The sequence below is a fragment of the Microtus oregoni genome, unplaced genomic scaffold, assembly GCF_018167655.1.
Source record: "Microtus oregoni isolate MIOR12 unplaced genomic scaffold, Mior012 000005F_ref0000423, whole genome shotgun sequence".
Classification (NCBI taxonomy): Eukaryota; Metazoa; Chordata; class Mammalia; order Rodentia; family Cricetidae; genus Microtus; species Microtus oregoni.
In genome coordinates, this window is record NW_024543064.1 from 39,044,568 (window position 1) to 39,067,692 (window position 23,125).

Genomic DNA, 23,125 nt, shown 5'->3' on the forward strand with positions numbered 1-23,125 from the left:
TTAGAAAATAAAATCATAGCATCTTCAAGGAAGAGTGATACACTGTCAGATGGCTCTAATGTTTGCCTGCTTGTCTCTGATGAGCAACAACTTCCATTTTCTAGGCTGCGCATTGGCAGCCCTTTGAGCAGAGAGAGCCAGAACTCCAGGAGCAAACCTTTACCGAACTGATAGACAATCATGTCAACATGGAGAATTAGCACCAGTGCGTTATCCAACCCTTCCTCCCCTCCTAGCAGTGAGAAAAACGGCCATTCCATGTGACACAGATAGACCACAATAAACTTCCAAGTTTAAGGGCGTTTGCACTTTCAGGTACATCAGTGGTGCTCAACCTGTGGGTCTTGTCACCTTTGGGGTTGAACGACCCATCCACAGGGGTCGCCTAACACCATCCTGCATATCAGATGTTTACATTATGATTCATAACAGCAGCAAAATTGCAGTTAAGAAGTAATTTTATGGTTGGGGTCACCACAACACAAGAAACCGTATAAAAAGGTTGCATATTAGGAAAGTTGAATTACTGAGTTTCAGGCTACCTACTTCTGAGTGTTCTTCCTTGTTTTGAGCCCTCAGTAACCTCAGTGTATGGACTCTTCTGTAAACCCCACAGAGGCTGTATGCCATCAAATCTTGCCAGAGGGTAAAGGGCATAAATATTGATGAGTCCATCCCTGGTTCTCAAAGTGTAACTTTACACAAGACACCTTTCTTTTTTAGGCTTTTATTTTAAAAAATGTAGGGGTCAGTGATTAATAGGAAATCAATGGTACTGCAGTTGAGCTTTGGAGATCCAAACATTTAGGCTCAAACACAGTGTCAGCCAAATCAGCTTGTGGTTCCAGTATCCTTCTCTGCTTGGTGAAAGGGTTATTGTAGGGATAAAAGTAGCCATCACTGATAGTGTCATATGGAAACGGAGTCTGTGCCTTCTTTATGTTAGGAGATATCATCTCATGACATAGTAATGATTGCCATTCACAAAAGTTAACATTTGTTTACTTTTTTTTTGTGGAGGTGAGATATTGCCTAAACTGGTTGTGAACTTCTGGGCTCAAGTGACCCTCCCATTCCAACATTTTGAGCAGCTACAACTGAGTATACTCCTGCTTTACACCACATCTAGCCTGCTTATCCCTCTTCAGCTTCCTTCTCTCCCTTACCCGGGACACTGAGCCCACAGCCTATGCATGAAAGGCAGTCCTCTTTACTTGGCATTTTCTAAGTGCCACATACTATGCTAATTACCTCCTTATTATCTAATTAAGTGATTATTGTAATTCTTTAAGTATTCTTATAGATGGGGTAAAACTAGTATGTTTTTTAGTGTTAAAATGTCCTCAAAACTTGGCATCTTATTAGGGATGCCTTGGTCACCTTCCCTTGCCTTTGTATTCCTAGTGGTAGCTTTGGTCACTACACTATTAAGTGACAATGTTAATGGAAAAGTCCAGAGGTAAGAAAGGGGGATACTAGCAAGGGTAGGGTAAGAGGAAAAGATGTTCTTTACAAGCAGGAGAAATTCCAAGTATACAGAGCAAGCATAAAAAAAAAAACCCAAATAACAAAAAAAAAATAAAGAAAATGTAAAAAATCTAAGAGGGAGAATAGTCATGTATCCTCTCTCTGAGAAGTCAGTTCCTAAGATTAGTTCATCATGGGCCCCTGAAGGCACAATGTCAAATAAACACAGTCCTGCTTTACAGAGCAGTTTATAAGCTGTGGTCTACTGAAGCATAAACTACATAGATAAATTCACAGATGAAGATCTGATAGCACAGTAATCAAAATGCAGCACAGATCAGCTTCAGAGGCACATCCAGCTCATGCCCAGCTTAGAGTGTGGTAAATGCTAGTCTCTGCCTCCACCGGGAGCTCCAGAAGGCTCAGGGCAGCAAGGTTACCTCGGTGTGATGTATGTAGAGGTTTGAAGGAGGTAGGGAAACACTGATCTAGGGGACAGGCCTCTTCTCAGAGACCAACACCACACCAGACAGCCAGGTCTTTACAACAGGTCTCTAAGATGTCTGTGTCAAGGAGACTGGACCACACACGAACTGTGGCAGAGCACTGAGAAACGGGAAAGATAACAGCCGACTGGTTAGGTTGAGAACTGTGAACTTGGCTTAAAAGTCTGTGAAATCTTCTTGATCATTGTTTACCCCAGAACTTCACCACTAGGCATGGATTAAGAAACAAGTAGACTATTAATCCTGGCACTGCATCTTTTGCACAAGTGCTAATTTCGTATGAGACGAACCTCACGTTTCTCAGCTGTAAGCAGGTCAGCATTACCCAGCAATCTTTCAAATATCCATGTCTCTCGGGCTCTCTCTCTCACATTTCCACACAGAAGAGAGCTGCACAAAAAGTCCCACCCTACCTCTCTTGTACTTACAGGTCCTAAAGGATGTCTTAATATAATAGGGCAATCTCTTTCTGCTCCCAATTTGTGAATGGGTGATGGTGTTACTGACAAGGTTCTTGGGGCCTTTGATTGTAGGCATAGATGAGAAGGCAGTTTGGAGATAGAACATGAAGAATATAAATTTCTAGGTAGCATAAACTTTAGAAAAGTACTTTCCCTCTGGTTGCAGAGAGGCCATTTAGTGGTATGCTCAAAGCCTCTTCAGCAGCAGAGTGGCTTGGGAGAGAGGGAATGTTTTGAATGCATTTTAATACTCAAGTAGGGCTATACAAGCCAATGTGCTCCTAGTTCTGCACGCAAGCACTGTTCAAGAGCTGGAGCTTTGAACAGGAGTTAAAAGAGTTGAGTCCCTAACGACATACAAAAGACTTGCTGGTGTGATTTATTCTGATGTATTTACTTATCCAATTACCAAAACAGCAGGAGATCATTAAAATTTCTAGTTACCAGATGCAGCACGTTCAATATCTTAAATGTTACCAAGGCTTTCTCTGAGCTATTTTGATATTACACTTCATCTGCCCAAAAGCTTATGAAACTGGACAGCAAGAGCCATGAACAGAGAAGGAACATTCTCTGAAGGCTGGTCCAGAAGGCCTGTGCAACACCAAACTTGTATGAGAGACTCCCCAAATTCCTGGACTACAGCACTACGATGAGGAATCAAAGTATCTAGGAAGAGAGGGCCTGTGAGACCTCGGCCAAGTCTTTTCTACCTCTGAGCTTCCATCTTGCTAAGAAAGGATGCTGACATTGTCCCATGTTATAAAACTACTGTGAGCACCACCACAGTTTGCTTTCCCGGCACTCCACACAACTATCTTGTAGAGAAGACAGAACAACTTAATGTACCTCGTGCATTATATGCTGTTAATAAACTAGCATGCACAACAGGCACCAACCCTGAGACTATTACAGTGCTAAGAAACAGAAAGCAAGCTCATGCCAACATTTCAGAGTATATGACAAAACACACATTAATAAATGGTATCTAGACCCATACAAGGGCAGTGGTATCTTTGTACCAACATTTTTTTTTATTATTCTGATCTTCAAATATTATTTCCTCACAGACCTATACTCTAGTCAATTAGAGTTGTTTGTTATTGAACAAACATGCACTAGGTTTTCCTATCCAGAACCTTGGGCTATGTTGTTTCCTCTACCTAGGTTGTCTTTCCTGTCTCATTTCAAACATTCTAACCTTTGTATCCTTCAAGCTCAGCTTAAATGCTACTTCCCCTACAAAACTGGGCCTCTGACAGAGCCTAAATCCCCCTTCCTCTTCCCAGAACAGAGCTAATCACACCTGGCTTCCAGTATCATTGATCAGGTCACAGGCCTGAGACCCAGCAAACGATACATTCACTGTGGTTTCCCTCATTATCTACTCCATGTCCCATTTGCTGACCTGTAAGGTCTCTGGACAGCTGCAGACGCAAGGTTAGGATCTGTTCTGGAATGTAGGTCCTGGCAGCACCAACACTGCTCTTTGTTCATGTCGCATTCACCTCTTATTGTTTAACGAGGTGAGGGAATCTGAAGAATGGAGCGCAGATCTGTAGCATAGTGAGTTGTGTTGTGGCTCTCAAGTCATTTTACAAATGTTTATGACTCCAGTTAAGCTGAATTCTCAGGGCATATCTGAACTTTTTATTGACTTTCTATTCCCAGGGCCTAGTTTACTGCTAGAAATGGTTTCAGTTCCAGAAATGCTGCAGAAAGACTGGCCTACAGAGTGACTGCATGAGTTTCTCCACTCTGCACACGGTCACCCCAATCCAAAGACATGGACCCCGGAAGCTGCACTCCTGCACCTAGCTCTCCTCACCTCTCAGCCTAGTAGGCAGAGCTCGGCAGGGACATCGTCAGGTGCTGACTCCATCAGGGCCCTTTGCTCGGACACTCTGTTCTAGCCTCAGACATCCTAGCACCCAGATATAGGAGAGCTCACAGGAAGTTTGTAGCAGTTGCCCTTTTCGAAGGGACAGCTTTCCCCTTCTCTGTTTAAACTGTTGGAATTGGCTAATTAGGAGGATTTAAAAAATCTTAACACTCTAAACAGAGAAAACTGGTTCTGAATTATTAAGCAACACTTTCAATGCATTTGAATAACCTTAAATGACTTAGCTGCTACCTGATCCTAAGCTCTGGCGCAGATAAATAAATGTGAAACACGGTCAAAGCCTCAGCTTATAGGAGCCTCCAGCTACAGCAAATAGAAACTTAAGTCTCTATAAACTGCCAGGGGTAAAATATTCTCATATAGAAAGACAGAAGATGATCTTAAGGCTGTGAAGACCAGGAAGTCAGTGGTTTTGTTACACTTTGCAGAAGATGGCTGCTAATGGGCTAAATAGCATTAATATCTAGGTAATATAATCATAGAATCAGACAGTATCAGAGTCTAAAGAAGATTAAGAAAGAAAATATTTAAATCCGCATTTCAGAAGAGGAAAATCTAACCCAGAGAAAGTACATGCTAGCTTGGGGTCAGACAAGTGGCTGCAAAAATAAACATTTAGTCTTGAGATGCCTGCTCCTGGCTTATTCCTCTTTCCAGAGTGCACACTAGGATTCTACTAGAGAGGGCAGAATGAGAGGAAGACAATTGCCGGTTAAGACACTCGAAAGCTTTCACTGGATGGCTCACTTCTGGCATCTGAGTTCCAAATACACCATGCTCTTCTCTTCAGGCCTACAAGGTATACTTTCATGGTTATACACCAAGAGGGTGAAGAGAGGGAAGAATAAGTGAGGGTAAATGCTACTATATTATAGTCCCTAATATGTCTAACCTCAAACCATGATGGCATGATAAATTCATGAATTTGTGTGGTACTAGGAAAGTACAAAACCAAACAATTACAGTAGATGTACAAACACTTTATTTTCACCCATTTTATTAACTAAACAAGTATTCATTTTTGGCTTTTCAAGACAGGGTTTTTCTGTGTAAGAGCTCTGGGTGCGTCCTGAGTGTTGGGATTAAAGGCATGTGCCAACACTGCCCAGCTAAACAAGTATTTCTTTGGTGTTTATGACATTTAAGAAACTTGACAGCAATAAACAAGACACTATCTCTGCCTTTAAGCAATGCCTAGAGCAACATATAGACATGAAAAAGGCCCATTGGAGTTCAGAGCCCATTAAAGCTCACGGGGTAAGAGTTACCACAAGAAGATGGCCCCTAGGGAATACAAGGAAGATGAATGCCACTGTCCTAGAGCGTCACCATGTTTATCCTCCTCCTTCTAGTACAATATGTATAGCTATTTGCTACAATCTAATTATCCATTCTTCTTAGATATTTATATACACTAAGCCAGTTATTATTTTTCATATGTGTCAGGTACCTTGCTAGAGAACAATGGTTAATTAGATATAATTCCAAGTAACTTCAACTTTTATATGTATCTTTTTTTGCTTAAAAACCATATCCTTGATTTTGTAATTGATTATAAACTTGATCTAACCATTTCTGCCTTTAGTGTCTTAGCTCTAGGCTTTCTCTGTGTCTCAGTTTTTCAACTAGAAGGGCCTTTTGTAGCTTTTCACAGTCTAAACGGCCTGTATAAAGGTCTGTTCACACAAGGCCTCACAGAAGAGCTGTATGAAGGTCTGTTCACACAAAGCCTCACAGAAGGCCAACTACAAAATTGAAATAAACTAGGAAACAGCAAAACAGTGTTCAGGTTTGAGACTCCAGACATTAAACCCAAAGATGTGAGGTCCAGATGTTGGGTGAAGAGCAGGGTGTGGCTTTGGTAAAGTTCTTTGAGGCTGGGCCTAGAGCTGCAGTGAGGCCTGAGGACTGGCATGTTAAGCGCATGTGCTAATGTACTCTGGAACTCCAACCCCGAATTTGAAAATTACAGTGAGTATCTAAAAAAGGTTAATCTGAGCATACATATGTTAGCAGTTGTTTGTGTTTACAGTGGCGTTATCACAATACTTTAAGTGAGCTAGGCATACCTGCAGAGACCCTTGTAAACTGAGCACAGAACTAGTGATTCTTTTATTCATGGCTGAAGAGCCAGACTGAATTACATGTTCAGCCTTCAAATTTTATTTATTTCTGAATAACAGTAAATTTGAATGCTACAGTGCTTTACAAACACCTTGAAAAATTAAGTTCAAAGGCAGAGTAAACAACTTTGGAAGGGTTTAAATACACCAACATGCTAGCACAGCATGAGCAGAGGATATGGATGTAAGAATCAAATACAGGTGCTAGTATTGTGCAACCCAGAGAAATCTTTAAGTTTCTGTATTTTTAATCTATAAAATAAATGCAACATTTTTTAGATAACTGATAAATTGAAGCTCATGGCATATAACAAGCACACAGGACAGAGTTACATTTATTGGCTATCATCCTCTGTCATTCCAAGTCATTGTATTTTAAATAAGTTTGAAGAAACAAAAGCAGATTTTCCAAGGCTCGCACTCTACCCAGCTCTCCTGAAATCATTATCTTTACCTGACACTCATTTTTAAGATCCCTTTGCACATTCTTTGGTTGGTCAGATGTACACACTGAGGACTTTTCTCATATACCACTGACTCATGCCCTCAATGCATCTGTTTGTTGGTAAGATTCTTTATCACGGCAGTGTAGGCACGGTAAGTGTTTATTCTGTGTACGGTCTTTAAAACATTTTGCTTTACTTTCGTAACAGTCAAGTGACTTAGATATTTTATTAGCATGACTTTACAGATGAGGGGACTGTGAGCTACCTAAATTAATGAATCCAAGATTAAAAAGCTACTCAATGGCAGAGCTGTGGTTTGGGCAGGTACTCTAGTCTTGTAATTATTACCAATATTGTCTCTTTGGCCTCATCAGCTTCAGTCTGCTCTGGCCACTGCCTGGGGTACTTTCTGATGCTGGTCTGGTCTCACATTTAAATCTCCTTATAATCTGCTGAGAAAACCACCTAGACTTCCTGCCCCTCAGACTCAACACAGCTACAGGGAACTTGCCTCTCCACCTGTTCTGGGAGAGCCCAAGGAGCACTGCTTTCCTGGTCATTCAGAAAGAACTTCAGAACCACCTCTGACAACTGCTTCTTTCCGTCCTTCTCTCAATCTGACATAATAGTCTCCAACTCCCACCATCTTCCTCGGGTTCTGCTGCCTGTTCTTTACTCTGCCATCTTTGTAGTCCCCTACCTCCCATTGTCTTGTCTAATATATAAGTCAAGGCTAAGGATCACATGGTTGATGAAGAAGTGGTCAGGAGGGCTGGGATACAGCTCTCAGGGCCTCAGATCCACTTACCCAGTGTGCTTGAGGCCCTGAGTTCAATCTCCAGAATTACAAAGAAAAAAAGAAGATGTGATTAGAAGAGACTTGGGGCAATGTAATCCCATATTCTAGGAGTAATGACCAAACACTGACTAACTCATTGAGTTCTTGATCTCTGGGAGGCCTATGTAGGCACTGTGGTGGATGTGGGGGGTCGGTCATCAACACAGCTAATATTAAGAGCAAGCTTACACAGAGCAGTCCCCATAGTACTCAGACATAAGCAAAAATATCTATAAAGAAACGAGTCTGTCTGTCATGACAGGAAATAAAACAGTTTAGGAAATGTTTTTAACCACGAGAAATCCTGCTAACCTGGTAAAACAGAAGACATCAAATTCTAGATACTTGTACTTGAACACCATTTTTGATCGTTGGTTATTAGGCATGTAAAGCATACTCTGGTATTTTTATTTAAAAGATGGTCATTTGAAAATAGTTAATATTGTACAAAACCTCTTTGTTCACGTAAGGGAGAATGAAGCTGAGGAGAGGAACAATTGGTGTTGCTGTTGTGCCAGCAACCACGACCAGACACTTCCTGGGTTAACTGCTACATGCGTGCCCATACGAAACTTTACATATGTTTTCAATTCTCATAATGCCCTGAAGGAGCTAGATTCTCTCATCTTACCAAGAAACTAAATACCCTGTTTTAGATCTCTCAGTGAAGAAATGATCCAAACATTAAGGCCAGGTCCATTTGAATCCAGGGCCTTGATTCAGTCTATAATACCTCTGAACTGTGTGTGTGTGTGTGTGTGTGTGTGTGCGTGCATGTGTTTAAAGGCAAAGTGGTGCATGCCTTTAATCCCAGCACTTGGGAGGCAAAGGCAGGTAGATTTTTGTGAGTTCAAGCCCAGCCTGGTGGTACACGCTTTTAATCACAAAGCTTGGGAGGCAGTGGCAGGTAGATCTCTGTGAGTTCAAAGACAGCCTGGTCTACAGAGGAAGTTCCAGGACAGCCAAAGATATACAGAGAACCTGTATCAAAAAGTAAAAGTAAAAATATAAGAAATAGAGATTAAAATAAAGCCACATAAAGATGAAAAACACATAGAGAATCTGAATACTGTATATTATTATGCTCTCTTTGAATTGTTTGAATGCTGAGGAAGGAGCAACAGCTGCTAAAAGATATTTGCTTATAAATGCTGCTGAATTAATCTAAGATAGGTATTTTGAAAATACCGTGACTTCAAAATTGAAGTCAAAAAATATGTTACTTTGGAGAAGAGATTTTGCTTTTGTTTCCACAGGAAATGGGAGGCTGTGGATTCATTCTGAGTTAAGAAAAATCAGGTTTGATCAAGGAAGACCACCTGAGAAATCTCTGGTAGGAACAGATTGCCTGGATGTCTGAGTTCTATATACAGAACAGATTCAAAGCTGCTGCCTGAGATGATCAAGGCTCACAGGATACTCCAGTCAGGACTTGATCATAATTCAAAATTTTCTTTAGTTTCTCCATAAGATTATTAGCCCCCTCTACCAGCAGGAAGTAGCCTGGAATACTATGCCCACATTTCCAAAAAATGGACTACGGATATTTTCCTTTGTTTAAAAAAAAAAGAGGGGGAAGTGGTGTGGGACATTTCTGTATTCTGTCAATTATGTTTTAAATAAACACTGACTGATCAGTAGCCAGGCAGGAAGTATAGGCAGGACAACCAGACAGGAAGTAGAGGCGAGGCAAGGAGAACAGGAGTATTCTGGGAAGAAGGAAGTTCTTTCTGCAGTCCTGTCCAGACACTGAAGAAGCAGGATGTGACCTGCCCCGGTGAAAAAGGTACTGAGCCATGTGGCTAACATAGCTAAGAATAATGGGTTAATATAAGTTATAAGAGTTAGTAAAAAGCCTGAGCTAATGGGCCAATCAGTTAATCATTAATATAAACCTCTGTGTGATTTTCTTTTGGACATAACGACTGCGGGAACCAGGCAGGAGAGAAACCCCAACAAGCAGGCCCAGTGTTTCAGTGGGGTAAACTTTGTTAGACAAGTACAAGGCCCTGAGCATCTTGTAATCACAGAAAGGGCAGTTTAAAGAGAGGACAAGCCCTGGAGTACTTGCAGGCTAGACAGTCTAGACTCAGTGTCGAGCACCAGGTTCAATAGAGACCCTGCCTTAAAAATAAGGTGGAGGGCTGCTGAGATGGCTTGGTGGGTGAGGGTGGACGGCCGCTGAGATGGCCCAGTGGGTTAGGGTGGATGGCCGCTGAGATGGCTCAGTGGGTGAGGGTGGACGGCCGCTGAGATGGCTCAGTGGGTGAGGGTGGACGGCCGCTGAGATGGCTCAGTGGGTGAGGGTGGATGGCCGCTGAGATGGCTCAGTGGGTAAGGGTGCTTTTGGGCAAGTCTCATGACTTAGTTTGATCCTCAGAACTGACAAGGTGGAAGGAAAGAATCAACCCCAGAAAACTGTCACTTAATGTCCACACGAGTATACATATACAGGTCCCGCATGTTTATATAACAAGCAAGGAAACATAAACACCAGTTATCCCCACTTCATTTTAGGTAGCTAATTTGAGGGACATGTTCTCTGTTAGCAGTAAAGTAGCTGCCTGGAAGTAAGGGCATGAATGATAATTGTGAAGGCAATAAAAATTAGATGCTGAAGGCTAAATCAACACTTCTGAGTGGTTTGGAGAACTGAGAGAAAGGGAGATCAGGGATGACGGTATGATTTTGGTCTTAAATGACAACAGGAAATGAAGCTAAGGTGTAATGACACAAGGAAGTATACAAAAGGTGTAGGCTTTGGAGAGGATAGGAACTATAAGTTTTGGCTAGGTTTAATTTGAGGTAACCAAATGAGGCAGCATTTTTAATAGCACTTTCAGCAACTAAAAAACATTTAATAGCCAAAAAGCCCCCAAAACTATAGCATTTCCTTAATAAGATGGTCTATATTTATATACTTATTATATATGAAGGTCTAGTCTGGTATTTTCCAGATTCTTAAAATGTTAATTTTATGGAAAACACTGTCAAGAAACAGTGATAATATTTAATCAAAGATGGCATATTTACATACATGTTATTACTGTGTTCTAAAAGTTGAAAGAAGTGCCAAAAAATCTGAAATATTATCAGTGAACATTTCAGGTATCACAATAAGATGCTACATGTGACGGAAACTAGCAAATGCAGGTTTATAGTAACTTGAAGATTACACCACTGGCGTGGATGAGACTTTCCAGACCTGCACTGAAGAAACTGAGGTGTGTGAAAGTGGTAAGAGTAAGAACCAAGCAGAAAAGAACTAATTGTCTAGGACTCAGCGGATGGATAAAGAAGTACAGGTTTTTACAGTCTTAAAACACATCTTGAAACACTACCTTCAAACTTTTCTGTTTTCCGGATTTTTGTTTTTGTGCGTGCATATGTGTGTGTTGTGTATGTGTGGGCCACAAGGCAACGCTGGCTCCTACTCTGATTCTCTGTTGCTGTCATGAAGACCAGGACCAAAAGTAACTTGGGGAGGAATGGGTTTACTTCACTTGACAGCCTACAGTCTGTAATGAAGGCAAGCCAGGGCAGGAATTCAAAGGCAGGAACTGAAGCGGAAGCTAGGGAGGACTGTTGCTTGCTCCCCTTCTCTACTTAGACTGCTTTCCTTCACAACCCAGGACCACTTGTCCAGAGCTGATACTATCCTCATTGTCTGCCACACATCAACCATTAATTAAGAAAATTCCCCACCCGCTTGTCTAGAGGCCAATCTGATGGAGGCAGTTCCTCACCTGATGTTCCCCTTTTCTAGATGACTCCAGATGTATCGAGTTGACAAAGCCAGCACAGTGCCTCAGGAACTATCTACCTTGTCTTCTGAAACGAGCCCTGTCACTGGCCTGGAGTTTGCCCAGTAGGCTAGGCTGGCACAAGAAGCCCAGGGATCCATGTGTTCTTGCTCACTAAGTGACTAAGCTCCTACAGGGTACAACAAACTGAAGGGGAGTCACCCATGTTCCATGATCCATAATCAAACTAAACTTTTAAGGAAACAAACAGATCACTAAATAGATGCTTTCCCTGAATCCCAGTCTAACTGAGTCAGGATAAGGGATGTGCTCTCTGCTTTAACACCGACAAAAAGTAACACAGTCAAGCATTTTCCACACTCTCTCTCCTGATTATCCTGTTTCCTCATTTCCAATTTATGGAACCCACAGTCCTGTTACTGCTCAGTGGATTCTCACATTCTATTTTGTAGAGTGGAGGCTACTCTGATTTATTAATCACAAACAAAAACTATTTAAATTTATATGGAAACTTGTTCTAATTTTGAGAAAGCAAGTGGTGGGCAGTGATAATGCACACCTTTAATCACAGCTCCCGGGAGGCAGAGACAGGTGGATCTGTGAGTTCAGGGGCAGCCTCATCTAAGAGAGAGAGAGAGAGAGAGAGAGAGAGAAAGAGAGAGAGAAAGAGAGAGAGAAAGAGAGAGAGAGAGAGCGCGCGCAAGTTGGACAGAGGTGCTGGAGTTTGCTTGCAATTTCCCACAGTCTTTTCCTAGAACCTTCTAGTCACTGTAAAGATAGAAACAAACCTACCATTTGTAGGTAGAATTCTTCCAAGTAATGTGATTAAGAGCTGACAATAGAAGAAGACCAGAGAAAGCAAGAGATGTGGGATAAAGTAACAAGAAAGAATAGAAAGAATAGAAGGAAAGGGAAGGAGATGCCAGATGTAAAGTAGGAACTGAAAGGTGAGAGCGGGAAAGGAAGAAAGAGCAAGAGCATAGGAAGTGGCAGAGGAAAGGAAGGGAGAGTGATACTGATAACCTTACACCAAGCAGCATGAGTGACAGAGTTTTCTAGCAAAGACCTGCATCTGGGCCACTACAGATTCAGATGGGAACTAGGCTCAGTGCCATTACTCACCTTTTAGGACTCATATTCACAGGGCAAATGGGACAGTGAAGTCTGCGGCACTGACTCAAGCTCTGGAAGGAAATATTTCCTTTTTCCTAGTGACTTTCACTAACAAAAACGCAAACAGAACCCATTATGAAACCATTTTGACAACCGGCTGTACTGGGGAAGGCCTGATGCCTGCTGCTACTTTGGTTATCCCACAGTGCTCAGTTCAGAAGTATAATAGCCGGCAGACATTCAGCAAATACTTGGACAGCTGGGAAATCTTAATATGGAGTAATGTTTTCATTGTGGGGGGAGACAAGGCGCAGAAGAGCATTTAATAGATCCTCTGGTGAGAAATCAGCCTCTGCTTTGTGGAGAAAGGGCTCAAGACACAATAAGACTCCTATAGTTAAGTCTCACATTATTTGTTATTAAAGAGGCAAGGACTTAAGATGTGCTTTTTAACAGTCTTTAGTTTGGCTGTAATTTAAGATGACTTTTACAAATTAGATCCTAATCCTTGCAGACACAGATGGCTATTACAGAGCAGCTTTGTAAAAACACTAGTCATTCGACTTGAAAGAGCATTCAGAGAGGGATGAAGTGCCATTAACTCTCAGATCATCTATGACTCTAGGCGGCCTAGGGTCCTGGGCTTTCTGGGTTTAGGATTGGAATCTGGGTGGGCCTAGGGCATCTGTTCTGAATTGGAATAGCCTTTGTCACTAAGGAACGAGGGACTTAGGAGAGTCTGAGGCTACCTATATTTGACAACAGTTACTGAAGTTCACAGATGAGGCACTGTGGTAAGAGCTGTAGCTGCGAGGGATGTGGATGGGATATGACTGTCTCTAGTCATTATCAAACAACAAGGCAAGTGCTATCGAGGAAAGAGTGCACAAGCTGTAATGACACATAGCTTGCAAGGAAAGGGAGGGCTCCACAGAGCTCGGCATTAAAACGTGAGTTCAAATAGGAGACGTTAAGAGTATATGAAGCACAGCAGCACAAGGGTGTCCGTGCCTTTATTGAATAGTGAGCAATCTCCCATCTCCTGCTGATGGAAGTAAGGTTGGAACTAAAGTAAGGGGCTAGACTGTTAAGAATTTTTAACTTCTCCAAGGGGCCTACAGTATAATAGGGTAGTTTACTTTAGCGTAGAGTTCAGTTTATTTTATTGTAGTGTTGAAGAGGACCATTTAGTTAGTATCTAGCTGGGCTTACACCTCTAAAAATGCAGCTACCTTTTCTGTTAGCATTCATAGTACATTGCTAGTATATATTTATCTTAATTCAATCACAACTGCTAAAAGTATGCACCTCTATATATTTCCATAAAATCCAGTAGCTTTACTTTGTCTATAGTTTCAATATTTTCAAGTTGTTTTGATATTATTTTTCACAATCTAAAAATCTGATATTAATTTATATTGTTAAATAATATGGTATATAGGAAAGGAATAAATACACAGTTTGTCAGTTCCCTCCATGGAGACGATAGACAACATCTTCTGTTCATAACCACTTAATCATCAGTGAACCTAATTAATTACTTTGCCCCAGAATAAAATAATATTATTAAGTATTTTGCTATAATACAGACATACTATGACTACAGATGACCGTCCTCAAGGCTGGTAAGACTATCAAATAATAAAGTAATCTTTGCTTAACATAATGCATTCTTAGTGAACCTGTACTTGTGTTGATCCTGTTCTAATAATGAATCTATTAAGCACAATTCATAGTCATACCCTGAGATATATAAATGAGACTTTAGGATAGCCTGTTAGGATAAGTATACACCTAAAAAGCAACAGAAGAAAGATCTAGCATCTTTTTTTTTTTTTTTTTTTTTTTTTTTTTAAATATAGGTCTCTAGATACATCTGCTGGCCTAGGAAACCCACGCTCCACAGGCTGAGGAGGGAACTGTATAGAACCAAGAAAGACTTCGGGTATTTTACAGTGAGTAGCCTTTATCATTTGGCTTTTCACAGCCTCCTTCTGGCCCCTGTGAGCTGAAAGCACTCTTTGAGATAGGAAGGGAACTTACATCTCTCCTAGGAAAGGTGCTCAGTAACTTGAATTCGTCCCATGGAAATCCTTTGGAAGCCACGAAATCAAAGACAATCTGGAGCTTACTGCTGGCCAGGAAACGCCGCTCCAGGAACTCGCCACTGGGGGTTCGGATTCGCAACTTGCTAACAGGCTCAGCATTTTCTTCCTTTGGCTCTGGAGGCAGGGCTTGTTCTAAGGAGAGTCGGATGGCCTAAGTAGATTAAAAATTGAGTGTTAAAACAGGGCATAGATAGAATTATGGAGACTGGGTGAGGGAGAAAGTAGAAAAAAATAAAACTGAAAACTAATTATGATATGTGAGTGCTTAAATCATTTTATTAAAACATTTCAACTTTTTAAAAACAAGACTTATATATTTATTTTGTATGTTATGCATGTATACGTGGGTGTCTGAGTACCACTGTATGTATGTGGATACCAAACAACAACTTGCAGGAACTGGTCCTCTCCCTTCAGTATGTAGGTTCTGGGGGATTGAGCTCAGGTTATAAAGTTTGGTGGCATGCACCTTTACCTGCTGAGCCATCTGGCCTGCCCTTATTTAAATTGTTTTTAAGTGTATACATCAGTGGCATTAAGTACATTCACAATCTTATGTAGCTAGTACTATTTTCAAGAACTTCTTCACCCTAGATAATCTCTATTAATTTTATGCATGTCTTTAGAAAAGCATGCATTTTATTTTATTTACAATATGTGAACAGGTGTTATTAATATATTAAGCTTTATATTTTTGTTTAGCAATGTATGTGAAACTGCTTATGTATTTTATTAAAGTAGCATACATAAGTAAAACTGCCTAAGCATTGTGTGTAACTTGGTAAATATTCAGAGCATTGATATAGCTATAAAACTTGCACCGATCAAGTATCTTAGAACTATGTCCTTTTCCCACATGCTCCTGGTCTTCAAAGGCTGTCTCTATCCTGACTTCCAAGACCTAATTTTAAAAACCATTATTCTGAGCGAATGAGATGACTCAATAGGGAAAGGCACTTGCTGCCCAAGTTTGGTGACCTGAGTTCGATCCCTGGAACCTACATGGTGGAAGGAAAGCACTGACTTCTGTGTGCTGTCCTTTGACTTCCACATGTGCCACCTAACAAAAGAAATATATTAAAAAGGCTATAACATCATCAGGAATGCAGGCTTCCTATTATGACAGACAGAGAAGGAAATATAAGTAATAGCCTTTCTGACTACACGTATAAGAAAAATCGTCAGGGCCAAGGGTATCATAGCTTAGTGGTCAAGCACCTGCCTACCATGCACACTGACTGAGTTTGATTCCCAAAGTTACATTTTCCTTACAAAGTCCTTGTATAAAACACAGTTGTATTTAAAGATGCTTAGTGCAGCTACCTAGCCAGCACTTAGCTGGTAACAAGTGTCTCAGGTTGAACCTAACACTGTAAACAATTGAGGACAGTTGCTACTACTGATGTTACAATTATTCCTTTTACATCAAATCAGAACATAATTCAGTGTTTCCTGCTTTCTCTTTACCCACCTGCCAGCTTGCTTTCTTTTGACATTTCCCTGTGAAGCAACAGATGTTACATTACTGTCTGAACTCAGGGATTATACTAGAAGAACAGACAACAGTAGCCCATTAGTTTAGTCATTGAGCAGACTGTATCTGCTCTTCAATGTAAGCAGTCTCCATGGCCTTTCTACACAATGAAAGCAAACCTCAGATATCCCACACTAGTGGACCAATGTGGAAAACAATGAAGAAATAATAGATAAGTTCACTACTGCCCTGCTTCTAAATAACCAACAGTTTCATTGGCAAAAAGAACAAAAATACAGCAGTAGCCCAGTCTCAAATATACTAAATCCAAAGGACTTGTGTAAGCAAACACTGTTTTAAAACAATGACATAAAGGACACTTAAACTCAAACAGTCATTGTAAACAGCACTGTTGAACTTCATTTAGTTTGCTCAATAAATATAGGGGTTTTCTTTATTTGCATTATTTTAGGTTTGTGATAAAATAAAGCTGGTTTAAGAAATATGAACTATTCTTAAGAACAGTTAAAATATCTTTTTACTTAAAGCATTTATATCTGAACAATGAGAAATGGAGACATTTTATGAAGTAAAATTAGGCACTGAAAACAGACACTCATAAAAAACACAATTTCATGGGTAGTGGTGCACACAGTTGATCCCAGCACTTGCAAGGCAGAGACAGGCAAATCTCTGTGAGTTTGAGGCCAGTCTGGTCTACAGCGTGAGCTTCAGGACAGCCAGTGCTAGACAGAGAAACCCTGTCTCTAAAGACCAAAAATATTAAAAAAAAAAAAAGGAAACAAAATATATTCTTTCACCAAACCTTTTTAACCATACTCAAAGACTGGCTTAATACATTTGCATACACACATGCAAAAGATATATGTACATTATATTTTAGCCTTTTATTAGTAAGTATGTAGCAAATAATAATTTGCAATGTTAAACAGTCTAAAGCTAACATTAATTCCATGAATTCTTGCTGAGTATTTTCCTATGTTAGGCACTGTTTTAAATGACTGAAAAAGAGCAAAGGAAAAAAAAAAAGCACAAAAAAATTCTGCTTAAATGGAGCTTCACCTTTTAGTAGGGTGAAGACAAACACCAAGGCAAGAAAACATGTGCCTCTTAATTACACAATTGATGGGGGGAGAGTCTTCTGTTTTGTGTTAATTTCATTGGTTAAGTAATAAAGAAACTGCTTGGCCTCATAGGTTAAAACATAGGTGGGAGGAGTAAACATAACAGAAGGCTGGGAGAAAGAAGCTAGTTCAAGGAGTTGCCATGATTCTCCCACTCCAGGCAGACGCAGGTTAAGATCATTCCTGGTAAGCCAGCTCGTGGGCTAAACAGATTAATAGAAATGGGCTAGTCCAGGTGTGAGAGTTAGCCGAGAAAAGGCTAGATATAATGGGCCAAGCGATGTTTAAAAGAATACAGTTTCCGTGTAATTATTTCGGGGCATAAGCTAGAGCTAGCCATGTGGGCGGCCGGGTGCCGGGGATGCAGCCCCGCCGCTCTTACTACTACACACAATATATTAATTACACAGAGAGGGGGAATGCTGGAACAATGGAGGAAGGCCACAGTTTACAACACTGTAAGCCACAGTAAGAAAAAGCCTAACAAGAGTGGAAGCCACATCAGCAATTGGGTCAAAAATATTACAGGTAGGAGGCACAGTGAACAAACATCAAGGCTCTGGGACTGGTATGCTAAAGAACAGCACAACAGCAATGTGACTGGAGCAGAATGCGGAAGGGTAGAGGGAAACAAATGTACATTTTGAATATATTCAGCTTGAGAAAGCTTGGGCATATGTGTGGTACTGGGTACTTAACCCAGGGCTTTGTATTTGTGAGGGAAACACCTTACTGTTTATCCATATCCCCAATGCACAGAATTTTAATTCTAATAAAGTCCTAGTTAGTCTTCTGTACACAGAAGCCCTGTCCCACCTGGTCCCACAGCTGTTCAGTCCCAAAGGAACACACAGAGGCTTATATTAATTATAAACTGTTTGGCCTGTTAGCTCAGGCTTATTATTAACTAGCTCTTACACCTTAAATTAACGCATAATTCTTATCTAAGTTTAGTCACATGGTTTGTTAGTTTTTAATCAGTGAGGCATTCTCATCTTGTTCCCTCTGCAACTGACTGGTGACTGCATCTCTGCCTTTCCCCTTCTCAGAATTCTCCTAGTCTGATCACCCTGCCTATATTTCCTAGCTGGCTACTGGCCAATCAGTGTTTTGTTAAACCAATACAAGTGACATGTTTTTACAGTGTACAATAGCATTATCCCATGGCGGTTTTCTTAAAATAAAAAAGATTATATTTTACGTCTGTGTTTAGGTATGAGCATATGAGTGGAGCTGCCCACAGAGGCCAGAAGGGCATTGGACCCTCTGTAAGCCAGACTTACAGGTACTTGAGAACTGCCTACCATGGGATCTGGGAACTGAGCCTAGGTCTTCTGAACAATAGACTGTACTCTTAACCACTGAGTCATCTCTCCAGCCCTGAGACTTATTATTTTATGGATCATGACTTTGGTGTCAGAGCTAAAATATCTTTGCCTAACCTAAGATCTTGAAGACCTTTTCTCCTGTGTTTTATAAAGTCTTGAATTCTGATAGCATGCCCTCCAATTTTGTTCTTTTTTTCAGTTTTGACCATTCCAGTTCTATTCCTTCTTCATATACACTTCAGGAACAGTCTGTCAGTTTCTAGGCAAAATTCTACAGAGAAACAACTGAAATCAAGGTAAGATGTTAGTTCTTATATAGAGTGTGAAGTTAAGAAGCACAACACAATGATTATTTTTTTTTTAAAGGATTCATTAAGACTGTGGAAGGTAAAAATAGAAGCATGGACTCAAGTTAGGTGGTCGTTGGGTAAGTTTGGTAGTAGCAGTCAATGGAGAAACATTTGAATTTGGGAAGTATTTTTAAAGTAGGTCAAAACATATAACTATTAATATGAATGTGAAAGAAGTCAAGCAAGATACCAAGGTTTGTGCTCAAAATACTGAAAGATTTTCCATTTACTAAGCAAGGCCAGAAAGTACAGAAGGCAGGTTTGGGTGGGAAGGGTGAGATCAGTTTTAAGATTTTAGACAGACGAAGTTTGTGATATTTATTAGCAATGCAAGTGGAGGTGATGGGGTGGCAATAAAAGTCTCAAGTGAACTTGTCAAGGCTTCTAATATAATTTCTGTTTTTTTTGCCTTTAACATTATTTAATGTTTTCTACTACAGGAGACATCAAAGCTTCAAAGAAAACAATTTTGGGTAGTCGGGAAAAAGTATAACTTTGAAAAAACTAATAAAACTCAATTTTGTCAATTCTTTTTCATCATCAATTCTTCAAAATGTGGCCCTTTAAGCATAAGTTCCAAAAGTGAACTGTTGTCTAAGTTTGTCTATGTAGTTAGTGTTTGATGGAGGAAGGTCATTGGTTAAATAAAAAGAAACTGCTTGGCCCTCATTGGTTAGAAGATAAGTGGGAGGAGTAAACAGAACAGAACGCTGGGAGGAAGAGGAAGTGAGCTCAGACTCCACAGATCTCCTCTTGGGAGCAGACGCCTCAGAGACACCATGCTCCCAGCTCCCAGGCAGACGCACGCGATGAAGCTCCGACCCAGGATGGACATAGGCTAGAATCTTCCCGGTAAGCGCACCTAGCTGTGCTACATAGAACATTAGAAACGGGCTAGTCCAGGTGCGAGAGTTAGTCTAGAAGAGGCTAGATAGAAATGAGCCAAGCAGTGTTTAAATGAATACAGTTTGTGTGTAATTATTTCGGGGCATAAGCTAGCCAAGCAGGCGGCCGGGGTGCTGGGAACGCAGCCCCGCCGCTCTTATTTCAACAAGTGTTCTTTAGTAAAATATGCCTTCTCCATTTATTCACAACAAAAGCCTGCCCCTGGCCCGCCATCCAATCATTAACTCAATCAGAGTGTTACTCTGCTTCATATAAAGATGGATACCTGGCTACCCTGCCCCTCAGTGAAGTCTTTCTTGTGCCTTTTTACCTTTAGGACCCATCTCCTGCCTCCACACATTTTCAGTCCTCTTGCCTTAATAATTTTATAATATACACTATCTTTTCTTCTAGTTATTTATATTTGTTTATTTTTTGCACTAAATAATAAGCTCCTTGAGGGCTGGATTATATTTTACATATATAACATAGTAAGTTATGTAAGTAATCATAGCAACCAATTTATAATTATAAATGACTTAAAATAATACTGATAAACTGGGCAGTGCCGGAACACACCTTTAATCCCAGCACTTGTAGGCAGAGGCTGGTGGATCTTTATGAGTTCGAGGCCAGTGTGGTCTACAGAGCTAGTTCCAGGACAGTCAGGGCTACACATGGAAATCCTGTCTTGAAAACAAAAACAAAACAAAACAGAAAAAAAAAACAAAAAAAATTTGATAAACATCTGCTCAACAGATTAAAAACTTCAGGAGAATCTTTTTTCTACTTGCCAAAAACTTAATGGCAAGGAAAGATTTCCTGGATGACAATAGTTTATACATTCAACAGGCACTGTAAGACTCACCCCTAAAACTGTACTGCTAGAAATATGTGAAATATCGTACACTTTGGCTTTATGGTTTGAATTACATGAAAACATCTGTCAGGTGATGTCACAATGACTTGCTATCATTGCTCTGGTGGACCACATGTTTGCCACACAGATTCCTCTTAGAGGACTAGAGGAATCACTACTCTAAGGCTCTGGGGTAGGAAAATCTATGGTATCCTTAGAGAAACTAGTTATATTACCTCATGTTAAACTCATGTCAAAGTGGGACTTTGAAATGATCATATCTTTCTTTGTTTTAGCTCAAGAGAAATATAGAAGAAACTGGCTCCCTTTGAGAAAATGAATAGACTCTGATTACATGTACTGGGTCCCCTCTTGAATTTCTTGTCAACATGCCCATATCACCTTTTGTTTATCTTCTTCCAGTTGTCCATAATTTTACATCTATCACTCTTTTTAAAATTCTTTGAATTATAAGTATTTATACATATCATTTAAAATTGATTTTAGACTGGGAGGGGAATCTGTTGTTGGGATGTACTGTATGAGAGAAAAATAATTTTTTTTAAAAAGGGTACATATAAATTAGTAAAATAGAAAGGTTTCTGTTGTAATATTTATTTTTTTTCCTTCAGAATACCCATTACTCTTTATTATTATGGTCAAGGGCTGGATCAATATATCTTTATATATTTCACTAATTTCATTCTAACGGTTGCTTAGAGAAAAATGAGATCAACTACTCGGAAATTTTCTTGTGAATAAGGCGATTTTACTGTTCAAGTTTGTAAAGGGTCTTGAAATACCAGAGACAATAGAAATAACAAAACTCCTCTTGTTTCTCAATGTAATAATATGGACTGTGATTTCTACTTAGAAGGCCGCCAGTGTTACTATGGAAAGTCAGGTGACCTAACTTCTGATCAAGACTGTATGTTCAACCAGTTTGGTGACAACAGGCAAGCCATAACCTTTCTGGGTCTCAGAGGCTGTACCACCAGCCGCTAGTTCTAGCACTGTGGTTTGTGGCATACTAGCGTGCTGCAATTGGTTAACAGACATCCCATGAAAACAAACAACAGAAAATGAGGGTAAGGCTGGAATAGAGTCTTCACAAAAGACCTACCTCTGTAACATATGATGAAGGAAGTTTGAGAACACAGCATTGCCAAAGCTTGTATTTTGTGGGAAAACATCAATGGGGAAAATGCAAGGAATGACCACTGCACTGTAACCTGTACCCTCCCTGATTTCTATCCTTTACATGTTAATGACTGGAATACATATACAGGCAGAATTATTTCTTATCTGAAATGCTTGGGGCCAGAAATGCTTTAGATTTCAGAAGTTTCTGGTTTGGAGATATTTATACATATGTGGGGTCTTCTATAGACCTTATAAATATTAAGAAAGAAAATTTTAGTTCAGGGTAAATTATGCAAATTATTAGAAGAAAGTATAATATATACTACTATCATGCTATCAATACAGACAGAATATGTAGTGAATTTTTATGTACTTGAATTTTTTAAAAATTCATTATATGAGTGTTATGCCTCCATGTGTATCACATGAGTGCCCAGTGTCTGCAGAACTCAAAAGAGGGCATTGGATTCCCTAAGACTAGAGTTAAAGATCGTTACGAGCCACTATGTGGACACTTGGAAATGAACCTTGGCCCTCTAGTAGGGCAGCCTCTTAACCACTGCCCAAGACATACACTCTTGACATGTGAGCAAGCTAGTACGGTTGACAATATCCTAAAAGAAAAGGGAGGGCATGGTGGCTCATACCTGTAATCTCAGTACTTAAGAGGCTGAGGCAGGTAGATCTCTGAGTTCAAGATCAGTTTAGTCTATATTGTAAGTTCGAGCCAGAGCTATGTAATATGATTTTAACTAAAAAACAAAACAAACCTAAATATGGGGTGAGGGAGGGGAGAGAAAGTACATGTGTGAAAGAGCAGGAATCTCAAGTTTTAAACTGTATTTAAAATTTTTAAAACAACATTTTTTTATATTAATTAATTGTGTGTGTGTGTGTGTGTGTGTGTGTGTGAGAGAGAGAGAGAGAGAGAGAGAGAGAGAGAGAGAGAGAGACAGACAGACAGACAGACAGACATGTGGCGGTCAGAGGACAACTTGTGGGAGTCAGTTCTCTACTTCCACTATGTAGGTGCAAGGACCAAATTCAAGTAGTCAGGCTTGGGAGTGGGTACCTTTCCTTGATGAGTCATCTCAGCATTAGCATTCCTTGAACTAGTTTAAAAGGACAGTGGAGAATTCTCTGTATCTAAAGTCTAGCAAATTTCTAATATATGACTACTACAGACACACACAATGACACGTGGCTTAGACT

At 40.2% G+C, this 23,125-nt stretch overlaps 1 protein-coding gene across 1 annotated transcript in view; it reads right to left on the reverse strand.

Moving 5' to 3' along the window:
• Faf1 (Fas associated factor 1) overlaps positions 1-23,125 on the reverse strand; it is a 298,559-nt gene that overhangs the window by 8,392 nt on the left and 267,042 nt on the right. The window contains exon 18 of the mRNA XM_041652128.1: positions 14,665-14,880. Within this exon, the coding sequence (XP_041508062.1) occupies positions 14,665-14,880 (216 nt within the window). The remainder of the gene's footprint in view (positions 1-14,664; positions 14,881-23,125) is intronic.